This window comes from Elephantulus edwardii, unplaced genomic scaffold (assembly GCF_000299155.1).
Source record: "Elephantulus edwardii isolate Elephantulus edwardi_28Jun2011 unplaced genomic scaffold, EleEdw1.0 scaffold00020, whole genome shotgun sequence".
Lineage (NCBI taxonomy): Eukaryota > Metazoa > Chordata > Mammalia > Macroscelidea > Macroscelididae > Elephantulus > Elephantulus edwardii.
The window spans coordinates 12,498,050-12,520,044 of record NW_006399770.1 but is presented as its reverse complement, the minus strand read 5'-3'; the positions used below and the strand labels follow the sequence as shown (position 1 = coordinate 12,520,044).

The 21,995-nt window shown below is 35.7% G+C and overlaps 1 protein-coding gene across 2 annotated transcripts in view; it reads right to left on the bottom strand.

Annotated features, from left to right (window-relative positions):
• LOC102865338 (lipid phosphate phosphatase-related protein type 4-like) overlaps positions 1 to 21,995 on the bottom strand; it is a 62,011-nt gene that overhangs the window by 3,670 nt on the left and 36,346 nt on the right. Inside the window, exons 3-6 of one of the 2 annotated variants that reach the window (XM_006882435.1) lie at positions 8,394 to 8,523; positions 3,924 to 4,119; positions 1,967 to 2,024; positions 749 to 922 (exon numbers count right to left, since the gene is read on the bottom strand). In XM_006882435.1, the coding sequence (XP_006882497.1) occupies positions 749 to 922; positions 1,967 to 2,024; positions 3,924 to 4,119; positions 8,394 to 8,523 (558 nt within the window). The remainder of the gene's footprint in view (positions 1 to 748; positions 923 to 1,966; positions 2,025 to 3,923; positions 4,120 to 8,393; positions 8,524 to 21,995) is intronic. The other variant, XM_006882434.1, reaches the window with a different exon arrangement.

Genomic DNA, 21,995 nt, shown 5'->3' with positions numbered 1-21,995 from the left:
TGTGAACTTGTTCTTTCACATGTGCACATCTCTCTATACGCAGTTTCTTCCGATTTAATGTATTTCCTGAGAAACTCTCTTTTTTTTAATACATAGATTTTGCTAACTTTTCATGGAATTTACTATTCCTGAAGTGTTTTACTCATACTCCAGTTTATAATTTTGGATATCATAACTATTTTTATTTATGATAGACTTTGGATACACAAACTCTTCAAGGATATATCGTATTTCTCATTGTTATGATCATTATTAGTATAGTCCTGGGCACATATTAGATATCAAGTAAGTGTAAAATGAATGAATATATGAATGAGTGAAATAGACAAACTGTTTCCTTGGAATAAAGCTATTTCTTTTAGAGGAAAATGAGATTTAAAAATACAGTATTATTAAATTCATAGATCATAACTATATATAAGTGCTGTATTTGTATAGTTGGGCAAGTTATATAACTTCTGTACTTCACTTTTCTTATCTATAAAATAATATTAGTAATTATACTTCCTATGTCCTTGCTCCTGTTGTAAGGATAAAATGAAATAATTCTTCTAAAATCAGTTCCTGGTCCATAATTAAGGGCTCAGTAAACTGTATTTTTGGAAGTAGGCCATGAATTTTGGCTTAATACTAAGGTGCAGCCTGAGATTTTTCTCATGTTAACAGTACATTATTATCATAAAAATAGTTCATGCATATTTTTCAAATTAAATTGTGGTTTGTCAAATTACAGTAATAAGTTATTTACCAAGTATAGAGCAATTCCTCCTCCTATTAAAAAGCCACAATAGACATCAACAGGGTGGTTCTTATACTGAGTTATCCGTGTTAGTCCACAGATGATGCCACAGATGATGAATGTAAAGACCAAGAGAGGTTTCAGAAGCTTAGAGGAATCCGTTAATGTGGAGTTGAAGTACATCTTAAAAATGAGAGACATGGGTTACAAAGACTATTTATGTCAAATTATAATAAAAGAAAAGTTAGACTCAACAGTTGAACTGATAAAATCAATATCATTATTACTGTTTTATTCTACCTACTCTTGTATACCTATAGGGAAGGGAGAGAAATGTCAAAATTTGTTATATCAATATCAGATTTTTCATGAAATTGCTTGGAAGAAAATAAGCAGTGGAATTAGCTGAGTATCTGTATAGACTCTACGTTGCTCGTTTCAGTTCCTTTTTTTGAGAGCAAGAGAAAAAAAGAGCCCTGGTGGCATGGTGGGCACAATGTTGGGCTGATAATGCAAAGGTCAGTGGTTCAAATCCTCCCAAAGTCTTATTTACAGTCTTGGAAATGAGAGGGAGGATTGCTATGAGTCAGAACCAACTTGTTGGTAGTGAGTTTTTTTCCTCACAAAAGACTTTATTATATACTATTCCCTTATCAGCTAAATGTGGCTATTACTGTACCACATTCATCAAAGTTAAACAGACTTAGGAGTAATCATTATTACATAAATTATGAAAGTAAAGTAGGGATGTGTGTGCTGATACAGGGTTTTCAACTTTAGTAAACATAACTTCTGTATGATTCACAATACCCTCCTATAAAGTATAGTGCCTTAAAGTTACATCAAGCTAAATAAATATTAAGACAAATCTACTACTGTGGAGTAGATTCTGACTCACAACAAACTTCCACTGTGCTTCTGAGGCCATAAATCTGTACAAGAAAAGACTGCTCATTCCGTCCTGTGGAGAAGACGTGTTGGTAGTGCAATATGTGACTAGGCTTCTTTAAATATCCTTATACAGTAGTTATTCTTTTTCTGTACTATTGTTTTGGTTTTTTAAAAAAATGCTTATCTCTTCCTTCAGTATCATTGTACTAAAAGAACGAAGTGGTGAAAGTTATTGTTCTATTAATGTATGACAAAATAATCTAGCTACCAAGAATGTAGTACATTCCTCAGGTTTTGAGTAGGACACAGTTTAATGACAAAGCTCCTTCTACTTACCGAAACATATACTGCTGCAAATGCTGCGAGGGTGGCGTGTTGAGAAGGAAATGACTTTCTGCCAAAGAAATACAGTCAAATTATGTCTTTTAACCACTAGAGATCATCGCAAGAACAGTGCTAAAACATTGGACTTAACAGCCACAAAGTAATAAGGCATACCTTATTTAATTTTAGTTTAATTTTTTTGGAGAAAGAGCTAGATGATAAAATAAATACTTTTAATTACCAGAGGTATTAAAGGGTAATGGTGTTGCATGTTTCAACATTTTCCTCTACTGAATTGGTGGATGAAAATAGAAACTGATTAGAAAACATTATAATTATCCTTAAATACATCATAACTGCTCCTATATAGTAGAATTATTTTCAGTTTAAACTAAAAGTTGAAAAGCTTGGTTTTTAACACTTGTTATTTGTTTCTTAGTATTTGTTCTCATATTTACAAATCATTTCTAAAAGACAAAAAATATTTTCTCATACCAATGCATCTGTATGTATGTTTTGTTTTTAATATTTGGAAAGAAATAAGAAACGAGAAATCCAATTCAAACACAGTATTTCTCTGGATACCTTGAAAATATTTATCATGTGAAGAATCACAGAGTAGTTTATCCGGTTAAATAATTGAAAGAAGAAAACTGGAGAGATGCAATCCAGGAGTGAGAGATCGATCAAAAAAGGAAAGAGAAAGAACAGCGATTTCTTTGATGAATAAGACATATATGGAGAAAAGAAAACCTAAGTGTTATATTAATGCCCTTCTAGTTACTTGGTTCTAATCATATGTTCAATCAACACAGAAAAATAATAGAAGACACAGGATTTAATTTCAAGTTTAAAATTATAATCCTGTGGGAATGCATATTATCACATAATATCAATGTATGGTTCTTCAAGTCTACCTATTAATTTAATATTTACTTTTAAATAAATTTTGGAACATACTGAGAAGCAAATTCATCTTATAAATTATTTAATGATCTTAATAATCCTATGGTTTATCTCTTTCGAATTTCTGAAATATCACCTCTTAGCACACAAATATATTTTTATGTTGCTGAATGGAAAAAAAAATCATTTACTTATGGTTTTAAAAATTGTCTCTTATTTTGTGAAATGCAAGGTTAACAATTTCAATTAGTAGATAGATTATACACACACACACACACACACAACTGTTTAAAAGAGAAAGGGGAAAAGGAATGTTGAAGAAAGATGAAGAAATCACTAGCACAGCAGAGATTAGTAAAAGGGGGGTGAAGAAATAGGTAAGGTGCAATGAAGACTTTACATGTTGGGCAGATAAAAGTAATATATCAGGTGTATTTAATAATATAAAACATAATGTACAGAAATGATTGTATAAAGGAAAATGTACATGAATAAAATAATGCATATGAATGATTATATGAAAGTGAATGATGGTATAAATAAATTTTTAAAATTTTAATTTTTCTAAAACTCAGATTCATGTAAAAAATATGAAACCACAGCTCTTATTCCTATTTAAACTCTACCAAAATTTATGATTCTTTTGACAAAACATATATCACAAATGCAAAGATCAAGAGATTTAGTCTTGCAGTTAAGCCAGTGAAAGACCTGTGATATTTTAAGGTGACATTAAGTGTCATAAGCCATTTACTGATTATCAATATCCTAAAATAAACTGATTGTGGTAAACTTGAAACAAAAATAGGTATAGATTAGAGAATGCAAAATGGGGCTGACAAGAATATGACTCTGAAATTTCAGGAAAGTGTTTTGGAAAGAGACACCAATGAATTTTGATTGCTCAGTTATTAAAGAGTCCCCTTTGCTGAAAAAAAAAATAACACCAACAAATGTCATTATGATGGGAAAGGTATATTTAAGATGATACCCCAAGCAATTATTGAACACTGGCAATATTAGCATGGATTATCTTTTTTTGTTTCCTAGCTCAGTTTCTAACCTTCCACTGTTGATAACAGTAAGGTCAGATCCAGAGCAAATATCTTCCACAATGTAGGAATTTTCTTTGCAAGATACATTCAGAGAGGTATAGTTTGGCTTGCACACAGTCAGAAAGTATGGAGCCTGATACCCTGTGGACAATTGTATGATATCTGTAATGAGAGCTGTAGAGCATAGTCCGAATACATGAACACCTAGAAACAAAAGGAAAGAATGTATTACCAAGTGACTATATATCACCTGCTATGCTTACTACACATTACCAAAGCAATCTTAAAATCTGTCAGAAGCATTTTCTCTAAGCTTATTCAAGAAGATAAACATTTTAAAAAATTCTAAATTTGTAAACATACACTTAAACACAAGTTAAGCTAAGGACAATGGTGAGCTCCTAAGGAGTAATTTGAGATATTTTTAAAAATAAAAACTTGTCTAGTTAGGGCTAATTCTTGATATCTTAAACCATAACTCTTTGTCAAACAGCTGAAATATATTAAGTATGTCATCCGAGAAAGACCAAATGAAGGAAAATTCAAAAGTATTGTCATTGTCTTGTGTGTTTGAATTGCTGATTCTCTCCCACAGAAATAATCCTTCACTTTGCCATAGATGCCAGTTCTTAAAGTTGTATTGAGTACTGCCAGTTCCATTTTGACTCGCAGTCAGAAACTAAAGAACGGGTTCTGATTTCCTACAAGTTAGTAGTTACATCAGGAATGTTAATTAAAGCCAAAGAATGGAACAGAAAAAACTTAGTCTTGGAAATAAAAATTATACCCCACCCAGTTGATGAGCTTTAAAATATTCCTAAAAATGTAGAATCCCAATATGATGTTCTCATACCTTCTGTCTAAAATCTGCCTTTTGTGTGTTGGGGCCAGATTTAACCATAAAAATCTCAAAGCCTGATGCATGCTGGTGCACTCAAATTCCATTCTTGTTTAAAGTCTCTTGCCTGGTGCTACCCTGAGAAGTATGTATGCATCGCATTTATATGATGTGAAACTCACTCGACTACTCATTTCAGGTACTTTGACACTTGATGACAGCCTTCAATATAGATTACATGTTAACGTGAAGAAAACAAAAATCTTCACCAGAGCAACACAGAAATCATAATGAGAGGCAGCTTGATGATTCTTAATTGGACTCCTCCAGACCAAGATGGCCAGCTGTACATTGCTTTATTATGATGTATTTTTCTTTCTCTTCTATTGCCACCTAACCACTACCTCCCACACCTCTCTTCCATCTTCATTCACATACCTGGGATACCCACCACATGATTTTTATATCAGAATTACTGATAGCATGCAAGGTCTTTAAGAGGAATACAAATAGCAAGGCAATCCCACTTACTTTCTCACTTGAAGAATGAAAATCATAGCCCCAGACCCAAAGAGTATGGGGTAGAGGGGTGAGAACCTTCAAGAGTTTTCACTAGGAACTAAGACACTGAGAGTTATCTAAAGTGTAACTGGCCAACCTTTCATTTATGAGACTTTTCAGAAGTCATACCTCCATCTATTCACAGCATTTTGACTCATTAGGGAAATTTTTCTAAGTAATCAGCTACTTGCTCTCAGGTTTTATTTCTTTGCCTCAGTTTATGATTCTTTGAAGAGTCTATTTTAGTTTAATCAGTTCAAAGTGATTTATTAGACCCTAAAGGGTAGGATTTAGACTAGATTTTTTACTCATTTGGGAGAGAAAATTATATTTAGTTTTCTAGATGTGAAATGAAATATCCTATTCCTTTCAACTGTTGGGTTACAGGTAAGCATTACTGTCTCATAGGAAAGTTCAATAACACATTCAGTCTGGTGTGATACTCTCTGACATGACTACTTAATACTGTTAACACCTATTGGGTTAACTACAGCTCATAGAGACTCCATCGTTACAGTCACTGTGTCAATCCATCTCCTCAAGGGCCATCCTCTTTTTTTGTCTGACCCTTCTACCTTTCCCAGCTTGATAACTTTTTCAAAGAACTAGCTCCTGCTTACAATATGACCAACATATGTGAGATGAATTTTCACCATCCTTGCCTCTGAGGATCACCCTGGTTGCACTTCTTTCAAAACAGAGTTTGCTCCTTTGACAGCCAATGAAATACTCATCCCTTGTAGCCAACACCACAATTCAAAGGCATTAATTCTTCTTTGGTCTTCCTTGTTTATTGCTCCATTTCCAGAGGCATACAAAGCAATTGAAAATATCATGCCTTGGATCAGATCCATCTTATTCTTTAAACTGTTATCTTTGTTAGCACTTAGAAATCCTAGACAACAGATTTCTCAACCAATGTAGCATGTCTTTTGATGTCTTGATTGCTGTTACCATGGTTGTTTTAAAATGAAATCATTGACAGCTTCAACCTTTTCTTCATCGATCATGATGTCTATTGCTTCTGTAGTGAAGATTTTTGTTTTCTTCATGTTGAGATGTAATCTATATTGAAGGCTATCATCTTTGAGCTTTTCCAATAAGTGCTTCAAGTCATCTTTATTTTCTGGAAGCAAGGTTATGTCATCTTCATAATGCAGGTAGTGGATGTGTCTTCTTCCAGTCTTTACACCATATTCTTCACATTTGAATACTTTATTCAGCATGTAGATTGAATAGTATGTAGAAATGACCGTGATGCACCCCTTTGCTAATTTTAAACCATGCAGTATTCCCTTGTTCAGTTTAGACAACTGCTTCTTGGTCTATGAATAGGTTTTGCATGAGTTAATTAAGTGTCTGGGTTTCAAATTCTTCTCAATATAATCCATAATTTGTTGTGACTCATACAGTTACATGACTATCCATAGTCAATAAAACACAATTAAGCTTCTTTCTGGAATGCTTTACTTTTAACCAAGATCCATCTAACATCATCATTGATGTACTCCACTCCAAAGCATCATCTGAATCTAGCTTGAAATTCTAGAAGTTCCCTCTTGATGTTCTAGCTGGTTTTGAATAATCTTCAGCAATATATTACTTCTTATAATATTAATAACATTGTTTTATAATTTCCGCATCCTACTGGATCCCTTTTGGGGGAGAAATGGGAACAAATATTGGCTCTCCTAGTCAGCTGGCCAGAATGTTGTCTTTCAAATTCCTTGGTATAGGCTAGTGAGAGCTTCCAAAGCTGGATTTGTTGGTTGAAATACCTGCTTGTTGAATTCCATAATTTCTTGGGGGCCTTATTTTCCCCCAATGCCTTCAGTACACCTTGAACTTCTTTAATTACCATATTCGACTTGATCATATTCTTTTAGTACTATATTCTACTTCCTAATATGGTTCATTGCTGATCAATTCTTTTTTTACAGTAATTCTTTGTATTTCTTCCATATTCTTTTGATACTTCTTGCGTGATTCAGTATCTTGCCCTTCAAATCCTTCAGTATTGCATCTTAAGACTTGGCTTTTTAAAGCTCTTGCTGCTTAAGAAATGTTAACCGAATTCTGCTCTTTTTGTTTCCTAACTCTAGTTCTTTACACATTTCATTGTAATTCTTTGCTTCGTCTTCTCAAGCTGCTCTTAAAAATCTTATGTTCATCTCTCTTAGGTTTTTCACTCAATCACCATGATTATGGTCCAAGAAAATGAGAAAGAATGGTTTAGAGAGTTTGATTCAGAAGATTTATTGTTATTAGTTGCTACTGAGTCAGGCTTCAACATTCATTGTGAACCTATGCACAAAGGGATCAGACCCCTTTGAACCATGGAGTCTCTATTGGCTGATATTTTGTAAGATGACCTCCAAGCCTTTCCTTCCACTTCACCTTAGAGTACGCATTACACCAGAACTCATTCTGTGCTTTAGTGCCATGTAATTCTCCATGGATAGACAATGATGGTTGTGCATGAGAGAATATATTGGTCAGGAATTTAACTCGAGTCTTTTACATGGAAGGTGAGGATTCTACCACTTAGGTCAAAATGCTTCTAATGATTTCTATACGTCTTCTGATAAGTGGGAGGTAAAGATAGAGAATATAAAAGAGAAAAAAAGAAGCATGGCTACAGTGTTCTGTAGTGACAGTTATATCTGAAGTAACTTTGGATGAAAAACACTGCAGAACAATTACAATGGAATTGTTGATGTGGCGAAAGTAATTGCTGAAGAGTTATCCATTCACATTGGATTGTTAATGCTTTTTCTTGAACTAAACTCAACTGACCCAGACTAACTCAAACTCCTTTTTTTAAAGTAAATTCAAGCTTCAACTTAGGACAATAATATTCTTAAGTATCTGGCATGCTAACTATGAAGACAGAACTATAACTGTAAACACCACATTTCAGAAACAAAGCCCAACAATTTCTTGCATAAAGCCCATCTTGTGCCTGAAATTATAAATGTAAATTACAGCCCCAAAGACTTAATATATGTAATTAAATATAAGATTTCTATTTGGGTAAAAATAGCATTTCCTTTCTTTGTAACTGGTTCCCGACACCCACCAACAAATCGAACAGCTCTTCTAAGGAAAGAGTTGAAGTTGCAGCCTCCAGCATTAATGTTGGGCTCCAGGCCAACTCCATTTCTTCGTTTGGACAGGCAACAGTAGAGAATTCCTTCTCCTACCATAATCTGCAAAGACAAGAGGGTGTTTACAAATGAATTCTATGCCATCTCTTAAGACTTTTGTCAACTTATCAAAGTAAAGGTGTGTTTTTCTTAAAAATTGGAAGTGTAAAAGCACCTGTTCCTGAAAATTTGGGTGAGAACTGAGAAGAAGCAAACAGAAGTTGGGTGGGTGGTATGTATTCCCACACACTGGGCAAGTGTTCTTGCACTCTACAATGATTCCTAACACTCAAACTTTCATCCTTTGACCAACAAAATAAAATTATATCTAATTGATTCAATTTTTTTGTTTTCATATATATCATATTTTGTATATGACATTGTTTTTTATACAATCATTCATACACATTGTACTTATATAATTATCATTGTCCTGTGCCTGTTATTATCATATCTTTCCAATCTCTCATCAAACCTTTCTCATTATTTCCTCCACCTTCCACCCACTAACTTCTGCTATCCCAGTGATTCCCGCCACCCTTGTTAAAGTACATGATTTTTTTTTACTCTGTTTTAAGAGTCCTAACAGGTCGTCCTTCCAATCACAAATGGAGAGAGAATAAAATGAGCACCCGAGTTAGATCAGGTGCAGCTTATTTCACTAAGCTAATCTGGTATTGTGCCAGGATCAATCAGTGGAAAACTGGTGTGAGAGTAAGAAGATATTTTCAAGAGTAGAAAGGTTCAAAACAAATTTCTGCACTGATAGAAACATTTTCTGTACTAACTCCATACAGTATCCACTAACCCACATGTGGCTATTGAACACATGAAATGTAGCTACTAAAAACTGAAGAAGTAAACTTTTAATTTTATTTCAATACATTTATTTCATAACGAAAAATCTAAATTTACTTACTTTTAAGATTAAATGGTAGAATATGCCTTTGTTGTTGCTGTTAGGTGCCATTGAGTTGAATACTACTTGTACTGGTTGTTGTTGTTGTTGTTCTTTTTAAGTACAATCGAGTCAGAACTGGCCTATAGCTGACCGCCCAGCAGATTTTCATAGTAAGTAAATTGCAAGGGAGGAGACTGCCCATCTTTCTCCTGTAAAGCAGTTGGTGGAGTCAAACCACTTGCTTTTAGGTTGACAGTGTAGCTGCTTACCACGTAGGATGGTCCAGATTATGACAAAATCTAGGAACCAGTGTATCCTTTTCTTCCATACTAGACTTCTATAAAACACACTAGCAGCAAAAGTCTGTTGTTGTTGTTGTTGTTATGTGCTGCCGAGTTGTTTGCGACTTATAGCGACCCTATGTACAACAGCCCTAAACCCTGCTCTATCCTGTGCCAATATCACTTCCGCTGACACACCCATCCCGATTACCCCAGTCACTGAATCAATCCACATCACACAGGGTCTTTCCCTCCTGCGCTGTCCCTCCACCCTCCCAAGCATGATGTCCCTCTCCAAGGACACGTCCCTCCTGGCAACATGTCCAAAGTATGTCAGACGAAGCCTCAGAATCCTTGCCTCCAAGGAGCAGCCTGGTTTAACCCTCTCCAGGATGAATCTGTTTGTTTTCTTGGCAGTCCATGGTAAATTCAATACTCTTCTCCAGCACCACAGCTCAAAGGCATCAATTCTCCTTCTATCCTCCTTAGTCATTGTACAACTGTCTGATGCCTAACAAGTGATTGCAAAGACCATAGCCTGTATCAGATGCACCTTAGTCTCCAGAGAGACACCATTGCTTTTCAGTACTCTGGAGAGGTCCCTAACAGCAGACTTTCCCATCGCAATACACTTTTTGATTTCCTGGCTACTGGTGCCAAGAGTGTTGACTGTGGAGCCAACCAGACTAAAGTTGTTAACAATCTCAATCTCTAGACATCTATAAAACATACTAGCAATAGACAAAAAATAATACTGCCATGCCAGCAGTGCTGCCTTAAGATAGGAACACAGCATAAAATTGCAAAATTATAGTACATAAAGCATTAGACAAAAATCAAACAAATTAAAAATCCCACCTCAATATTTTAGCAACATCATCTTCTTTGGGACATTTCCTTGAAGTCCTATCCTCACTGTCTCTACTACCATCGAGTAAAATTCTCACTCATGGCAGCTTTCCATTATGTTTCTAAAGCGATTCATCTTTAAGGGAATAGAATCTCCATCTTTCTCTGGCAGCAGAGATAATGGATTCAAACGTCTGACCTCTCAGCTAGAAGGTAAACACACAATAGACCAAATTCCTTACTAGATTCTGAATTATGCCTCCTTCTGTGTCGTTTCCTTAGCATCTTGCTCTTCCCTCTAGCATAATTTTATAATTGCTGTTGTTGTTATTTGCCATCAAGTCACCTGTAGCTCCTAGCGACCCTATATAAGACAGCTTTGAGTCCGGCTCTGTCCTGGGTCAGCCTCACTGACTCCGATAAACCTATCCCCATTGCCCTATTTACTGCATTAATGTATCTCAGCTGAGATCTTCCTCTCCTGAGCTGTTCCTCCATCCTTGAGCTTGATATCCTTCTCCAAGGATGGGTCTTCCCTGGCTACATGTCCAAAGTATGTGAGACAGAATTTCAAAATCCTAGCCTCCAAGGAGAAACTTAGCTTCACTCTCTCCAAGACAGTCCTATTTGTTTGTTTGTTTGTCTTTTTTGCCAGTTCATGGTATGTTCAAGACTCTTTTTCAGCACCACAACTCAAAGCTATCAATTCTTCTGTTACCCTTAGTTATTATTCAGCTTTCTGAAATTGTGAAGACCATGGCCTACATTAGGCGCACCTTAGTTTCCAAACTGATGTTGTTGCTTTTCAGTACTCTGGAGAGATCTCTGACAGGAGATTTTTCCAGTGAAATTTGTCTTTTGGTTTCCTGCTGCTGGTGCCAAGAGTGTTGATTGTGGAGCCAAGCAAGCTGTAATTGTTAACAATCTCAATCTCTTCTCCATCTACTATGGTGCTGCCAATTGGCCCAGTGGTGAGAATCTTTGTCTTCTTAATGTTAAGCTTAAATTTATATTGAAGTCTACAGTCCTTGACCTTCTGCAGCAAGTGCTTCAAGTCTTCCTTAGTTTCAGCAAGCAAGGGTATGTAATCTGCATAATGTAAGTTGTTGATGAGTCTTCCTCCAGTCCTGAAGCCACATTCCTCTTCAGAAAGCCCAGACTCCTGAATGAGCTCTTCTGCATATAGACTGAAAAGGTATGGAGACAGGATACATCTCTGACACACTCCCTTCCTGATTTTGAACCATGAAGTGTTTCCCTGCTCTGTTCTGAGGACAGCTTCCAGGTCCAAATTCAGGTTTCACATAAGTAGAATCATAAGCACATTTTAATTATTCATTGTTTCTTGCTAAGCTCAGATCTCCTGAGAAAAACCATTCCTCATGTTCTTTCAGCCTCACCATCTAACTCTGCTTTTGGCACTGTGGTACTCATGTTGATTATATAAGCTGGACGTTTGGATTATAAGTTATTCTGTACAATAAAAATAAGATTAGATATTGTTAATTTCATTTATACAAATGTTTATCAAATATTTGGAAAATTATTGTGAAACCAGATATTGATTTCCATAAATGCATGGAACTGAGAAAAAATTTGTTATATGAGATATCAACAGTTCCACAAATACAACTGATCAAGTCAATTTCATAATCATGGTAAATGATTAAGAAAGTTATAAGGGAGAAACTTTTCTCTAGTTATCATTATTAGTTTAATATTTGTCTATGAAGTATTTAAAACTATAGACTTGTTCTAAAAATAAATTACAATTTGAAATAAAGCTATATTTAATTTTATATATATAATACATAATATATTATATAGTATATAATTTTATATATATATAAAAAACATGATGAGAGAACTCTGGTGGTGGTCTAATAGTAAATATTTGTGCTCCTAGCTCAAAGGTAATTTGAGGAATTATCTGCTCCAGAGGGAAAAAATGGGCAATCTTTTCCCGTATGATTTACAGCCTCTGAAAACCTGCTGGAGGGTCAGTTTAAGTCAGTTCTGACTTTACAGCACATAACAACAACAACAAAATGATGTGTGTACACTTAGGAAAATTAATCTACTTAATAAACAAAAGCCAGTCTCTCAAATAAATATCAATAATCACGTGACAAGCATAATACACTACTTTAAAAATTGGTCATTATAGAGAGAATATAAAAGAATTTCTTCCTATCATTGAACATTGAATTGGTCATCAGTATATTTTTGTAAAAAAATAAAATTGTTTTAAATTAATACAGTCAGTCCTGTATTTACTGTGGATATGACATGATACACAATACACACAATAGGATCTGAAGTGCTTGATGCAGAAGGTCAAGAACTGCAGCCTTCAATATGGATTGAGGTTCAATATCAAGAAGACAAGGATTCTCACCACTGGTCCAATTGGAAGCATCAGGATGAATGGTGAAGAGATTGAGATTGCTTTACAGTTTTAGTTTGCTTGGCTTCACAGTCAACACTCTTGGCACCAACAACCAGGAAATTAAAAGACATATTGTGATGGGAAAGTCTGCTGTTAGAAACTTCTCTAGAGTCCTGAAGAGCAATGATGTCACTCTGGAGACTAAGGTGCACCCCATACAGGCCATGGTTTTTGCAATCACTTATGAGTCAGAGAGTTGGACAATGACTAGGGAGGATAGAAGGAGAATTAATGCCTTTGAACTGTGGCACTGGAGAAGGGTATTGAATATACTATGGACTGCTAAGAAAATGAACACGTTCATCCTGCAGAGAGTTAAACCAGGCTGCTCCTTGGAAGAAAGGATTCTGAATCTTCATTTGACATACTTTGGACAGGTTGCAAGGAGTAGCCAGTCCTTGGAGAGGGATATCATGCTTGGGAGGGTGGAGGGACAGCACAGGAGAGGAAGACTCTCTAGGAGGTGGATTGATTCAGTGACAGGGATAATGGGGCTAGGTGTGTCAGTGAGATTGGCACAGGACAGAGCAAGGTTTAGGGCTGTTGAATATAGGTTTGCTATGAGTCACAGACGACTCGACGGCACACAACAACAACAACATCATAAAATTCATTATCAAAAGACATTTCTTATTTCTGAAATTGTTGTATGGATAAAATGTATTAGCTTTATTTTCATGTTTTCAATTATAGCTGTCAATTACTTGTTTTCTGTTTTCAATTATATATAATTACTTCATATCTTGTCCATGAATGTTAAGTTATATAAGAATTTATTTGTACGATTTCATTAGGGAAATATGTTTTATCATACCATGTATCAGTCATTATCTCAAATGACCTTAAGTTTCAGGAGTTTATCTGATTTAATATGCTTAAATCTCCTATAGTGAAAGAGTACTTTGACTCTATGTGACCTGATAATGTAATGTAAATGGAGATTTCTTGTCTGTATTTTGTCATTAGCCATGCATTGCTGTCTCTGAGGAGCACATTAATCTCTTCATACTTCAATTCATTTAACCTTGATCTATGTGTCATTGCAAGAATTTTCAAAATTATTTTATTTGCTTTCATGATAGTATCTTAAAGGTGAAAAAACAAAACTGACTAATGTATCTTCAAATATTCCTGCTTATTTCTTCTTCTTGAGTGCCATGATATTGTGTTGTGACTTGGTTTCAGGGTTTAAGCTTTGACAATAATTTTGTTGTTGTTGTTGTTGCTGTTTGCATTTGTAAACAGAAAACAGTTGATGACAAATATACTATCACAACATCCTGTTTATGCTGTGCATAAGCCTCAAAAAAACAATATGGTTTTGTGTGTCAGATGTCATGGACCAGTTTATGGAAGATAGTCATAACGTGCTGCTTCAGGGACAAGAATTGAGAGGAAACACATCACTTATTATCATATGGCACTGCTTTTAGGATAACTGCCATAGGGTGAGCTGTCAATCCAGCAGATCTCCCTCAGCAAAACCAAAGCAAACACAAGGCCATCATCATTGTAATTTTAATAGTTGCAATGATTATAATTTGGAGACACTAATAACATTTAACATTCTACAATCTGTTCATATGTTATAGTCAATTGTGTAAAGTTGACTACAACTCATAGTTGTTGTTGTTGTTATGTGCCGTCGAGTCATTTGCGACTCATAGCGATCCCGTGTACAACAGCCCTAAACCCTGCTCTATCCCGTACCAATTGCATTGCCCCTGACACACCCATCCCGATTACCCCAGTCACTGAATCAATTAACCTCATAGAGGTTCTTCCCCTCCTGTGCTGTCCCTCTACCCTCCCAAGCATCATGTCCCTCTCCAAGTACCTCTCCCTCCTTACAACATGGCCAAAGTATGTCAGACGAAGCCCCAGAATTCTTGCCTTCAAGAAGTAGCCTGGTTTAACCCTCTCTAGGATGAATCTGTTTGTTTTCTTGGAAGTCCACTGTGCATTCAATACTCTTCTCCAGCACCACAGCTCAAAGGTGTCAATTCTCCTTCTATCCTCCCTAGTCATTGTCCAACTATCTGGTGCATAACAAGTGATTGCAAAAACCATGGCCTGTATCAAGCGGACTTTAGTCTGCAGAGAGACACCATTGCTCTTGAGTACTTTCGAGAGGTCCCTAACAGGATTATATAGTCTACTCAGATTCTGATAAAATTTTCCTATAAAATTAGATGGCATAATGCTGTAATAATATGTAATTCAGTTGCATTATTGGGAATGGAATAGTTGTTATTTTTCCTGTTTATGTTAATTCCATGACACTGTACTACAAATACACATTATTTTATGTTACTTTCTTTGAGAAATAATCTCCAAGGTATTTAACTAAATGCATGTTCCATTATTACACTCATCTAAATCCACAGATGTTGAGTTGTCCTCCTCATTGCAACCTTCCATTGTGTTTTTGAGGCTGTAAATCTTTATAGGAGGACACTACTCGCCTTTATTTCTCAGAGTGGCTGGTAGATTAGAACTGTGGAACTTCTGTTAATGGCTCAACATATTACTGTCGTGTTAAGGGTTTATTGTTCTAAATGGCTTCCTTAGCTATTTTCTGACTTTGTCCTATGGATGGATGGGAATATTTGAATAGGGCATACAGTCCTATTCACAAGGGAATTGGCTAGTCTCACCATTAAACTGAGTGTATACTGCAGCAGAATGAAAGAACCTCAGCAACAACAAAGAAGAAGCAAAATAATGCAATGCAACCTTTGGGACCAGAGATTCTTGTGCCACTAAGACCAGGGCCTGTGGGAGCAACAGCCATAGACGCTGCAGTAGCGAACAAGAGACTTGATGTGAAACAGAGTGGACCTTAGATCAGCTACCCTATGGAAAAAGAAGCAGTTTTGTCCAAGTTTATTGGACAATTGGGGAGGAGGGCAATGGAACCATAACTGGCAAAACTAAAAGCCTTGTTATACTGGCCTAAAGCTGCAAGGCGCAAAGCTGAGGTAGCTGCAAGAACATTTTGGAAGTTGTCCTGACTCAGTGATTGTGTTCTGCTACTAACCTGAATGATAGTCTTTCCACCTCCCTATTATGGGTCTGTGTGGTCTCTTAGCTATTGCAATAAATTTTTAGACCAAGTAGGTGAAGTTATTTCTTGGAAAGAGACATCACAGTTGTAAAGATGGTAGGGTCAGAGAAGAAAGGAAGACCCTTAATGAGATGGATTGACACAGTGACTTCAGTAATGGACTCTAATGTGTCAGAGATAATTGGGATGGTATAGGATAGGTCAGGGTTCAGGTTGGCTGTTCATAGTGTAATTATAAGTTGAACTTGATTCGACAACACCTAATAGCAACAAAACCAGTAAGATTGGTGTTAGGATGAGTAGATAGAGGTGAATGAGCATAAAGGACAGGTCGGACTCCATGGAAATTAGTTTTGTGTTATGGATATTGGTAAAGATCTGATAAAGTTGTCCTCACACAACTCCCGCTGTTTTTTAAAAAAACACAATAAAGTAAATTAAAATACAATATTAAAGATAATTTCTAATTATTGAGAAATTTCAAGATTAGAATATGAATTTCACATAGAGGAATTCTGAAGTTTCAAATAAAAAGTATGCAAATGACAAGTTAGTTAAAAAATATTCATCAAAGCATAATGAAAAACTGTAAGAAGCAAACAGAAAGGATAAAATGTTGGTAAAAAAATCAACTGATACATTTTCCTTCATATTTGCTGATATGAGATTATTTATAACACTTTGTATTCTTCTTATGTGAACTGGGTAAACACAGGAAAACCTTCCCTTCACACAGATTTATTCTAGAAGCCATACCCAAGGAAAGAGCCTTCTTGTCCTACTCCCTTCTCCCATACCATTCCATTTTTTCCCATTCCTGTACACTTTATTTTATACAATCATATCTATATATTGTGTTTTATAAAAGATATTGCTATTTATCTATGGCTTATTTCACCCTATCTCAATACTTCTCCAACTTTCACACACCCACCTCTGCCTTTCTTTTCATCCACACACTTTCTCTGCTCTCCCCCTTTTTCTAAATAAAACTTTAATTTTATACTGGTTTACTCGCAAAGGCACCTTGAAATATCTTATTAAAGGATTCTGGATTCTATCTTTATTACTAAAGTAATAGAGTTGAAGATTATTAGTCTATTTGCTATTTCACTTTTTTAGGAAAAGAATAACAAGAATTAAACAAGTAACATGTAGGGAGGTTAGTGATAAAACTGTGGTTCTAGAACAAGATGACCACAGAAGTTATAGGGTGGATGTTGAAAAAATGTGTTGAGAGAAACCTTATTAAAACATAAAAAAAAGGAAATTACAATAAAATATAAAATGTTTTGAGAGGAATTTGAGGAATAGTATTTCAGTATTTGTTATCAGCAAATATTTCTTTCACCACCAACATGTTTATCACAAACTCATGAAGACTTTATGATGCATAAGAATCACTGGCATTTCTGAGTGCCAGGGATCTACAGGTAATAGAAATAAACTATATTGTAAATATTTCCTAGTTGACTTCTTGTTTCATCAAGAAGCACTTGGAGATCTAGAAATTCAGTGGTGCTTTTCAGAATCACAAGCCAAAAAAATTGTGAAAGAAGTTGAAACTCAGAACTCCAAACAACTTGGGGCAAAGAGCTGTTGTTGCTGTGTGCTGACTCTTCAGTGTGCTGTCAAAGGCAGTTAGTCACACGGGAAGAGATTACCTATCCTTCTCCATGGAGCAGCTGGTGGATTCGAATGGCATGCCCTTGAGATTGCAGCACAGTTCCTTTTTCATCCCTCAGGACATTAGTAACAAAGATTCAACCTAGAGTCCTTCAGTAAGATCCTTTATATTGTATATGAGGAATTTATACATGAATTAAGTAATCAGAAGCTCAGAAACAGTGAAGAGGTCAAGGTCATTGTTCCCAGAACATGTAACTTGGTCAGCAAAAGATGCAAAGTCAGATAAAGTAGATAAAAGGTGCCAGTAGAAATACAATTAGACCTGCTTTCCTAGGAATTTGTTAAAATGCTCTGGAGAAGAAAATCTTCTGACTATATAAAAAAAAGCAAATACTCAAAATTATTAAATATTAAAACAATTTTGTTGATTGTTGTTACATATGGTTGAGTCAGGAGTGACCCATAGCTGAACTTCTAGGCAGATTTTCAGAACAGTTAATCCCAGAGAAGATCATTAATCCTTCTCCTATGGAGTAGCTGGTGGATTTGACTTGTGTGGTTTCAGGATTGCAGAACAGCCTCTTACCAAGAGGCTATGAGAGCAATAGTATAAGCTATGAACAACATATAGTGTTTTAGTCTATTTCTAATATATTACTAATAATAAGTTTAGGCATTACACAGCATTTTAGGACAAACATTCTTGAATGTGATGAAATTTAAGTATATAGTCTTTCTGCTCTTGTAAATGACAAGATGGTATGGATTTCTTTTTTTTGCATGTGTCTTTAGAAAAATGACAAGAAAATGTGCTATCCTGAGCAATACATCCTTTTAAAAAAGGTGTTTCAGTGACTCAAAATTGAGTCTCAGAGACTCTGCCACTTCCAAGTACATCATTGCTGCTATAATCACCCTCTAGTCACTGCATTTTGAATAACTCATTAATTTACATAGTATTTTGAGACCTTTAAAATATGAGAGTTGTATGAAAATTCAAGTTCTAAGTTTATCTTCTGAGAATATTTTAGATAATTTACACAAAGTGTAAATAGTCTGATTATTTAATATGGGAGACGTTTTAACAATAAATCCTAGACTATTCAAAAGCAATGTAAAAGGTCTACATAAAGATTTTCCTAAAACTGCTGATGTATAGAACCAGAATAGAACAATTCATTAGGGAATCTTGTAAAATCTGTATTCAAACATAGCTTTTAATTTAGTAACCACTCCTCTGGCATTGATGAGCAAGATAAAAGCAAAGAAATAATGCCTTTTGTTAGAAATAAGTATTATGCAACTTTAATTCTGGATTCCTGTGCTAACCATAAAGAAGTGTACTCGGGGTGGAGGGTGGGGGGAAGGGACGTGAGAATTGTATACTAATGAAGGAATTTTTTTTCTTTTCTTTTTTCTCTCTTCGGAGGGGGAAGCAAGCTGGTGGGGAGGGGTGAGAAGGGAGAAAATTGCGGCAATGAATGAATGGAAATCCAAAACCTCTGTAAAAAAAAAATTAAAAAAAAAGAAATAAGTATTAAACTTGAAACTTAGTTTCCTTCTTTTGGTAGAATTTTAAGTGTAGAAAGATAGTGGAAAGAATTTGTTAGTCATATGTAGTAATGAATTTTTCTAAAGCGTGTTCTTTAATATGTGTGTTAACCTGAAGATAGCTTTTTTATTTCATTCCAGTAGGCTAGGATATTCATAAGTTATATGTTTAAAACAAAAATGTCTTTTCTAAATCTAAAGTTCTTAACTCTGTGTATATTGCAAACAAACATACATATATATATATTTGTGCATGCAGATAACTGACAGGGACTTGAGTCCTGTTTTCTTTACATTTCAGTTGTTGATGCTCAGTGTATATAAGCAGAAAGTGGCACTGGTGAGTACAACTTACAGTGACCCTGTGAACAAGAGATCTGAACCGTATCCAATCCTGTGCCATCTTCAGCATCTCTGACACACTACAGCCCATTGCTGCAGGCACTACATCAATTCATCTGGCTGAGGTTCTTCCTCTCTTTTGCCGACCCTCTAACTTCTTAGATATGATGTTCTCTCTATTATTTTTCATACAGCTCTCTCTAACAACATGCTCAAAGTATGTAAGGTGAAGCTTTCTCATCTTTGCCTCTAAGGAGCATGATGGCTGCATATCCCTAAAACATACCTATTTGTTCTTTTGCCAGTCCATGGGATGGTCAGTAATCTTCTCCAACATCACATTTCACGGCATCAATTAAACTTCTGTCATCTTTGTTCATTGAACAGCTCTCAAATGCATAGCAAGTAAGCAAAAAGACCATGTTTTGAATCAGGCATGATGCAATCATTGTTCCTTAGTAATTTAGAGAAGTCCTTGACTACACACTTGCCCAATGCAATATGTCTCCTGATCTCCTGACTTCTGGTACCAAGAGTACTGATTGTGAATCCAAATAAGATGAATTAATTGAAGGCTTCAAACTTTTTTCTACCTGTCAGTATATTGTCTATAAATCCAGTGTTGAGAATTTCTTTCCTTGATGTTTAGAGGCAATTCGTCTTGAAGTCTGATTTTCTGCAACAAGTGATTCAAGTCCTCATTCTTAGCAAGCATGGCTGCTTGCACAACACTATTTGTTGTTGAGTCTTCCTCCCATTCTGATGCCACGTTCATCTTCAGAGTCCAACTTCTCTAATGATTTGCTTAGTATACAAATTGGATATGTATGAAGAGAAGATATAACTCTGGCACACACTTTTCCTTATTTTAAAGGGAATATGTAATGTTTCCTTGCTCTATTTATACAACAGTCTCTTGATTTAGGTCTGAGTTTTGCATGAGCTCAATTAAGTGTTCTGATATTCCTGTTCTTCTCAATGTGAGCCATAATTTGTTACAATCCACACAGTCAAATTCATTTGAATAGTCAATAAAGCGTAGATATTCTTCTGGTATTCTCTGCATTCAGTCAAGATTCATCTGACTGATGGATCTTGTTATCACTGGTGCCATCATCTCTTTGAAACACAACCTGAACTTTTGACAGTTTTCTGTCTATATGTTGTTGTTGTTGTTATGTGCTGTTGAGTCACCTGTGACCCACAGTGACCCTATGTAGAGCTCTGAACCCTGCCCTCTCCTGAGCCAGTCTCACTAATTCTGAAACACCAACTCCCACTTCCCCAGTCACTGTATAAATCCATCTCATCTGTGGTCATCCTATCCTGTGCTGTTCCTCCACCCTTCCAAGCATGATGTCTTTCTCCAAGGACCAGTTTCTCTTGGCCACTTGCCCAAAATATGTGAGTCAGAGCTTTAAAATCCTAGCCTCCAAGGAGAGACTACATTTCATTCTCTCCAAGATAGACATATTTGTTTTTTTGACAGTCCATGGTATGTTCAAAACTCTTCTCCAGGACCACAATTTGAAGGCATCAATTCTTCTTCTGTCATCCTTAGTCATTGTCCAGCTCTCTGATGCATAGTAAGTAATTGCAAATACAATGGCCTAGATTAAGTGCACCTTAGTCTATAGACTGACATCGCTGCTTTCAGCACTCTGGAGAGGTTTCTGACAGAAGATTTTTCCAATGTAATTCGTCTTTTGATTTCCTGACTTCTGGTGTCAAGAGTGTTGATTGTGGAGCCGAGCAAGCTGTAATTGTTAACAACCTCAATCTTTTCTCCATTTATCATGGTGCTGCCAATTGGCCCTTTGCCTTTTTTATATTAGGCTTTAATCCATATTGAGGACTAAGTTCCTTGACCTTTTGCATCAAGCATTTCAGGTCTTCTTCAGTCTGTCTATATACTATCTAGATATCTTGGGATGATCTTCAGCAATACTTTGCTTATATGTTATTTAATGATATTGTTTGATAGTTTCCACATTCTGTTAGATCACCTTTCTTGGAAGTGGAATAAATATGGATTTCTTCCAGTCAGTCAGACTTCTAAATTTTCTGGCACAGACTAACAAGCACATTCAGGGCTGCATCTGTCATTTGAAACATGCCAATTCCTGGGGCCTTATTTTTTTCCCCAATACCTTACTAGCTTGAACTTCTTCCTTTATTGCAGTTAGCTCTTGATCATATGGTATTTTTTGAAATATTTCAGTGTCCTCTAATCGTTTTTGGTATAGTAATGCTGTGTATTCCCTCCATCTTTTTTAATGCTTCCAAGATCATTCAAGATTTCTGTAGAATGAGGATGAGGATCCAAGTGGGGCGGGTGTTGGTGGTGGAAGCAGAGGGTTGAGGTAAGGGGGGGTTGGAGGAATTAATGATGGGAGTCATACAATTTGATGGGTACGGAGTGGATAGGAAGGATCTGGTGTGAAAAACAATGCATTTGAATTTTAT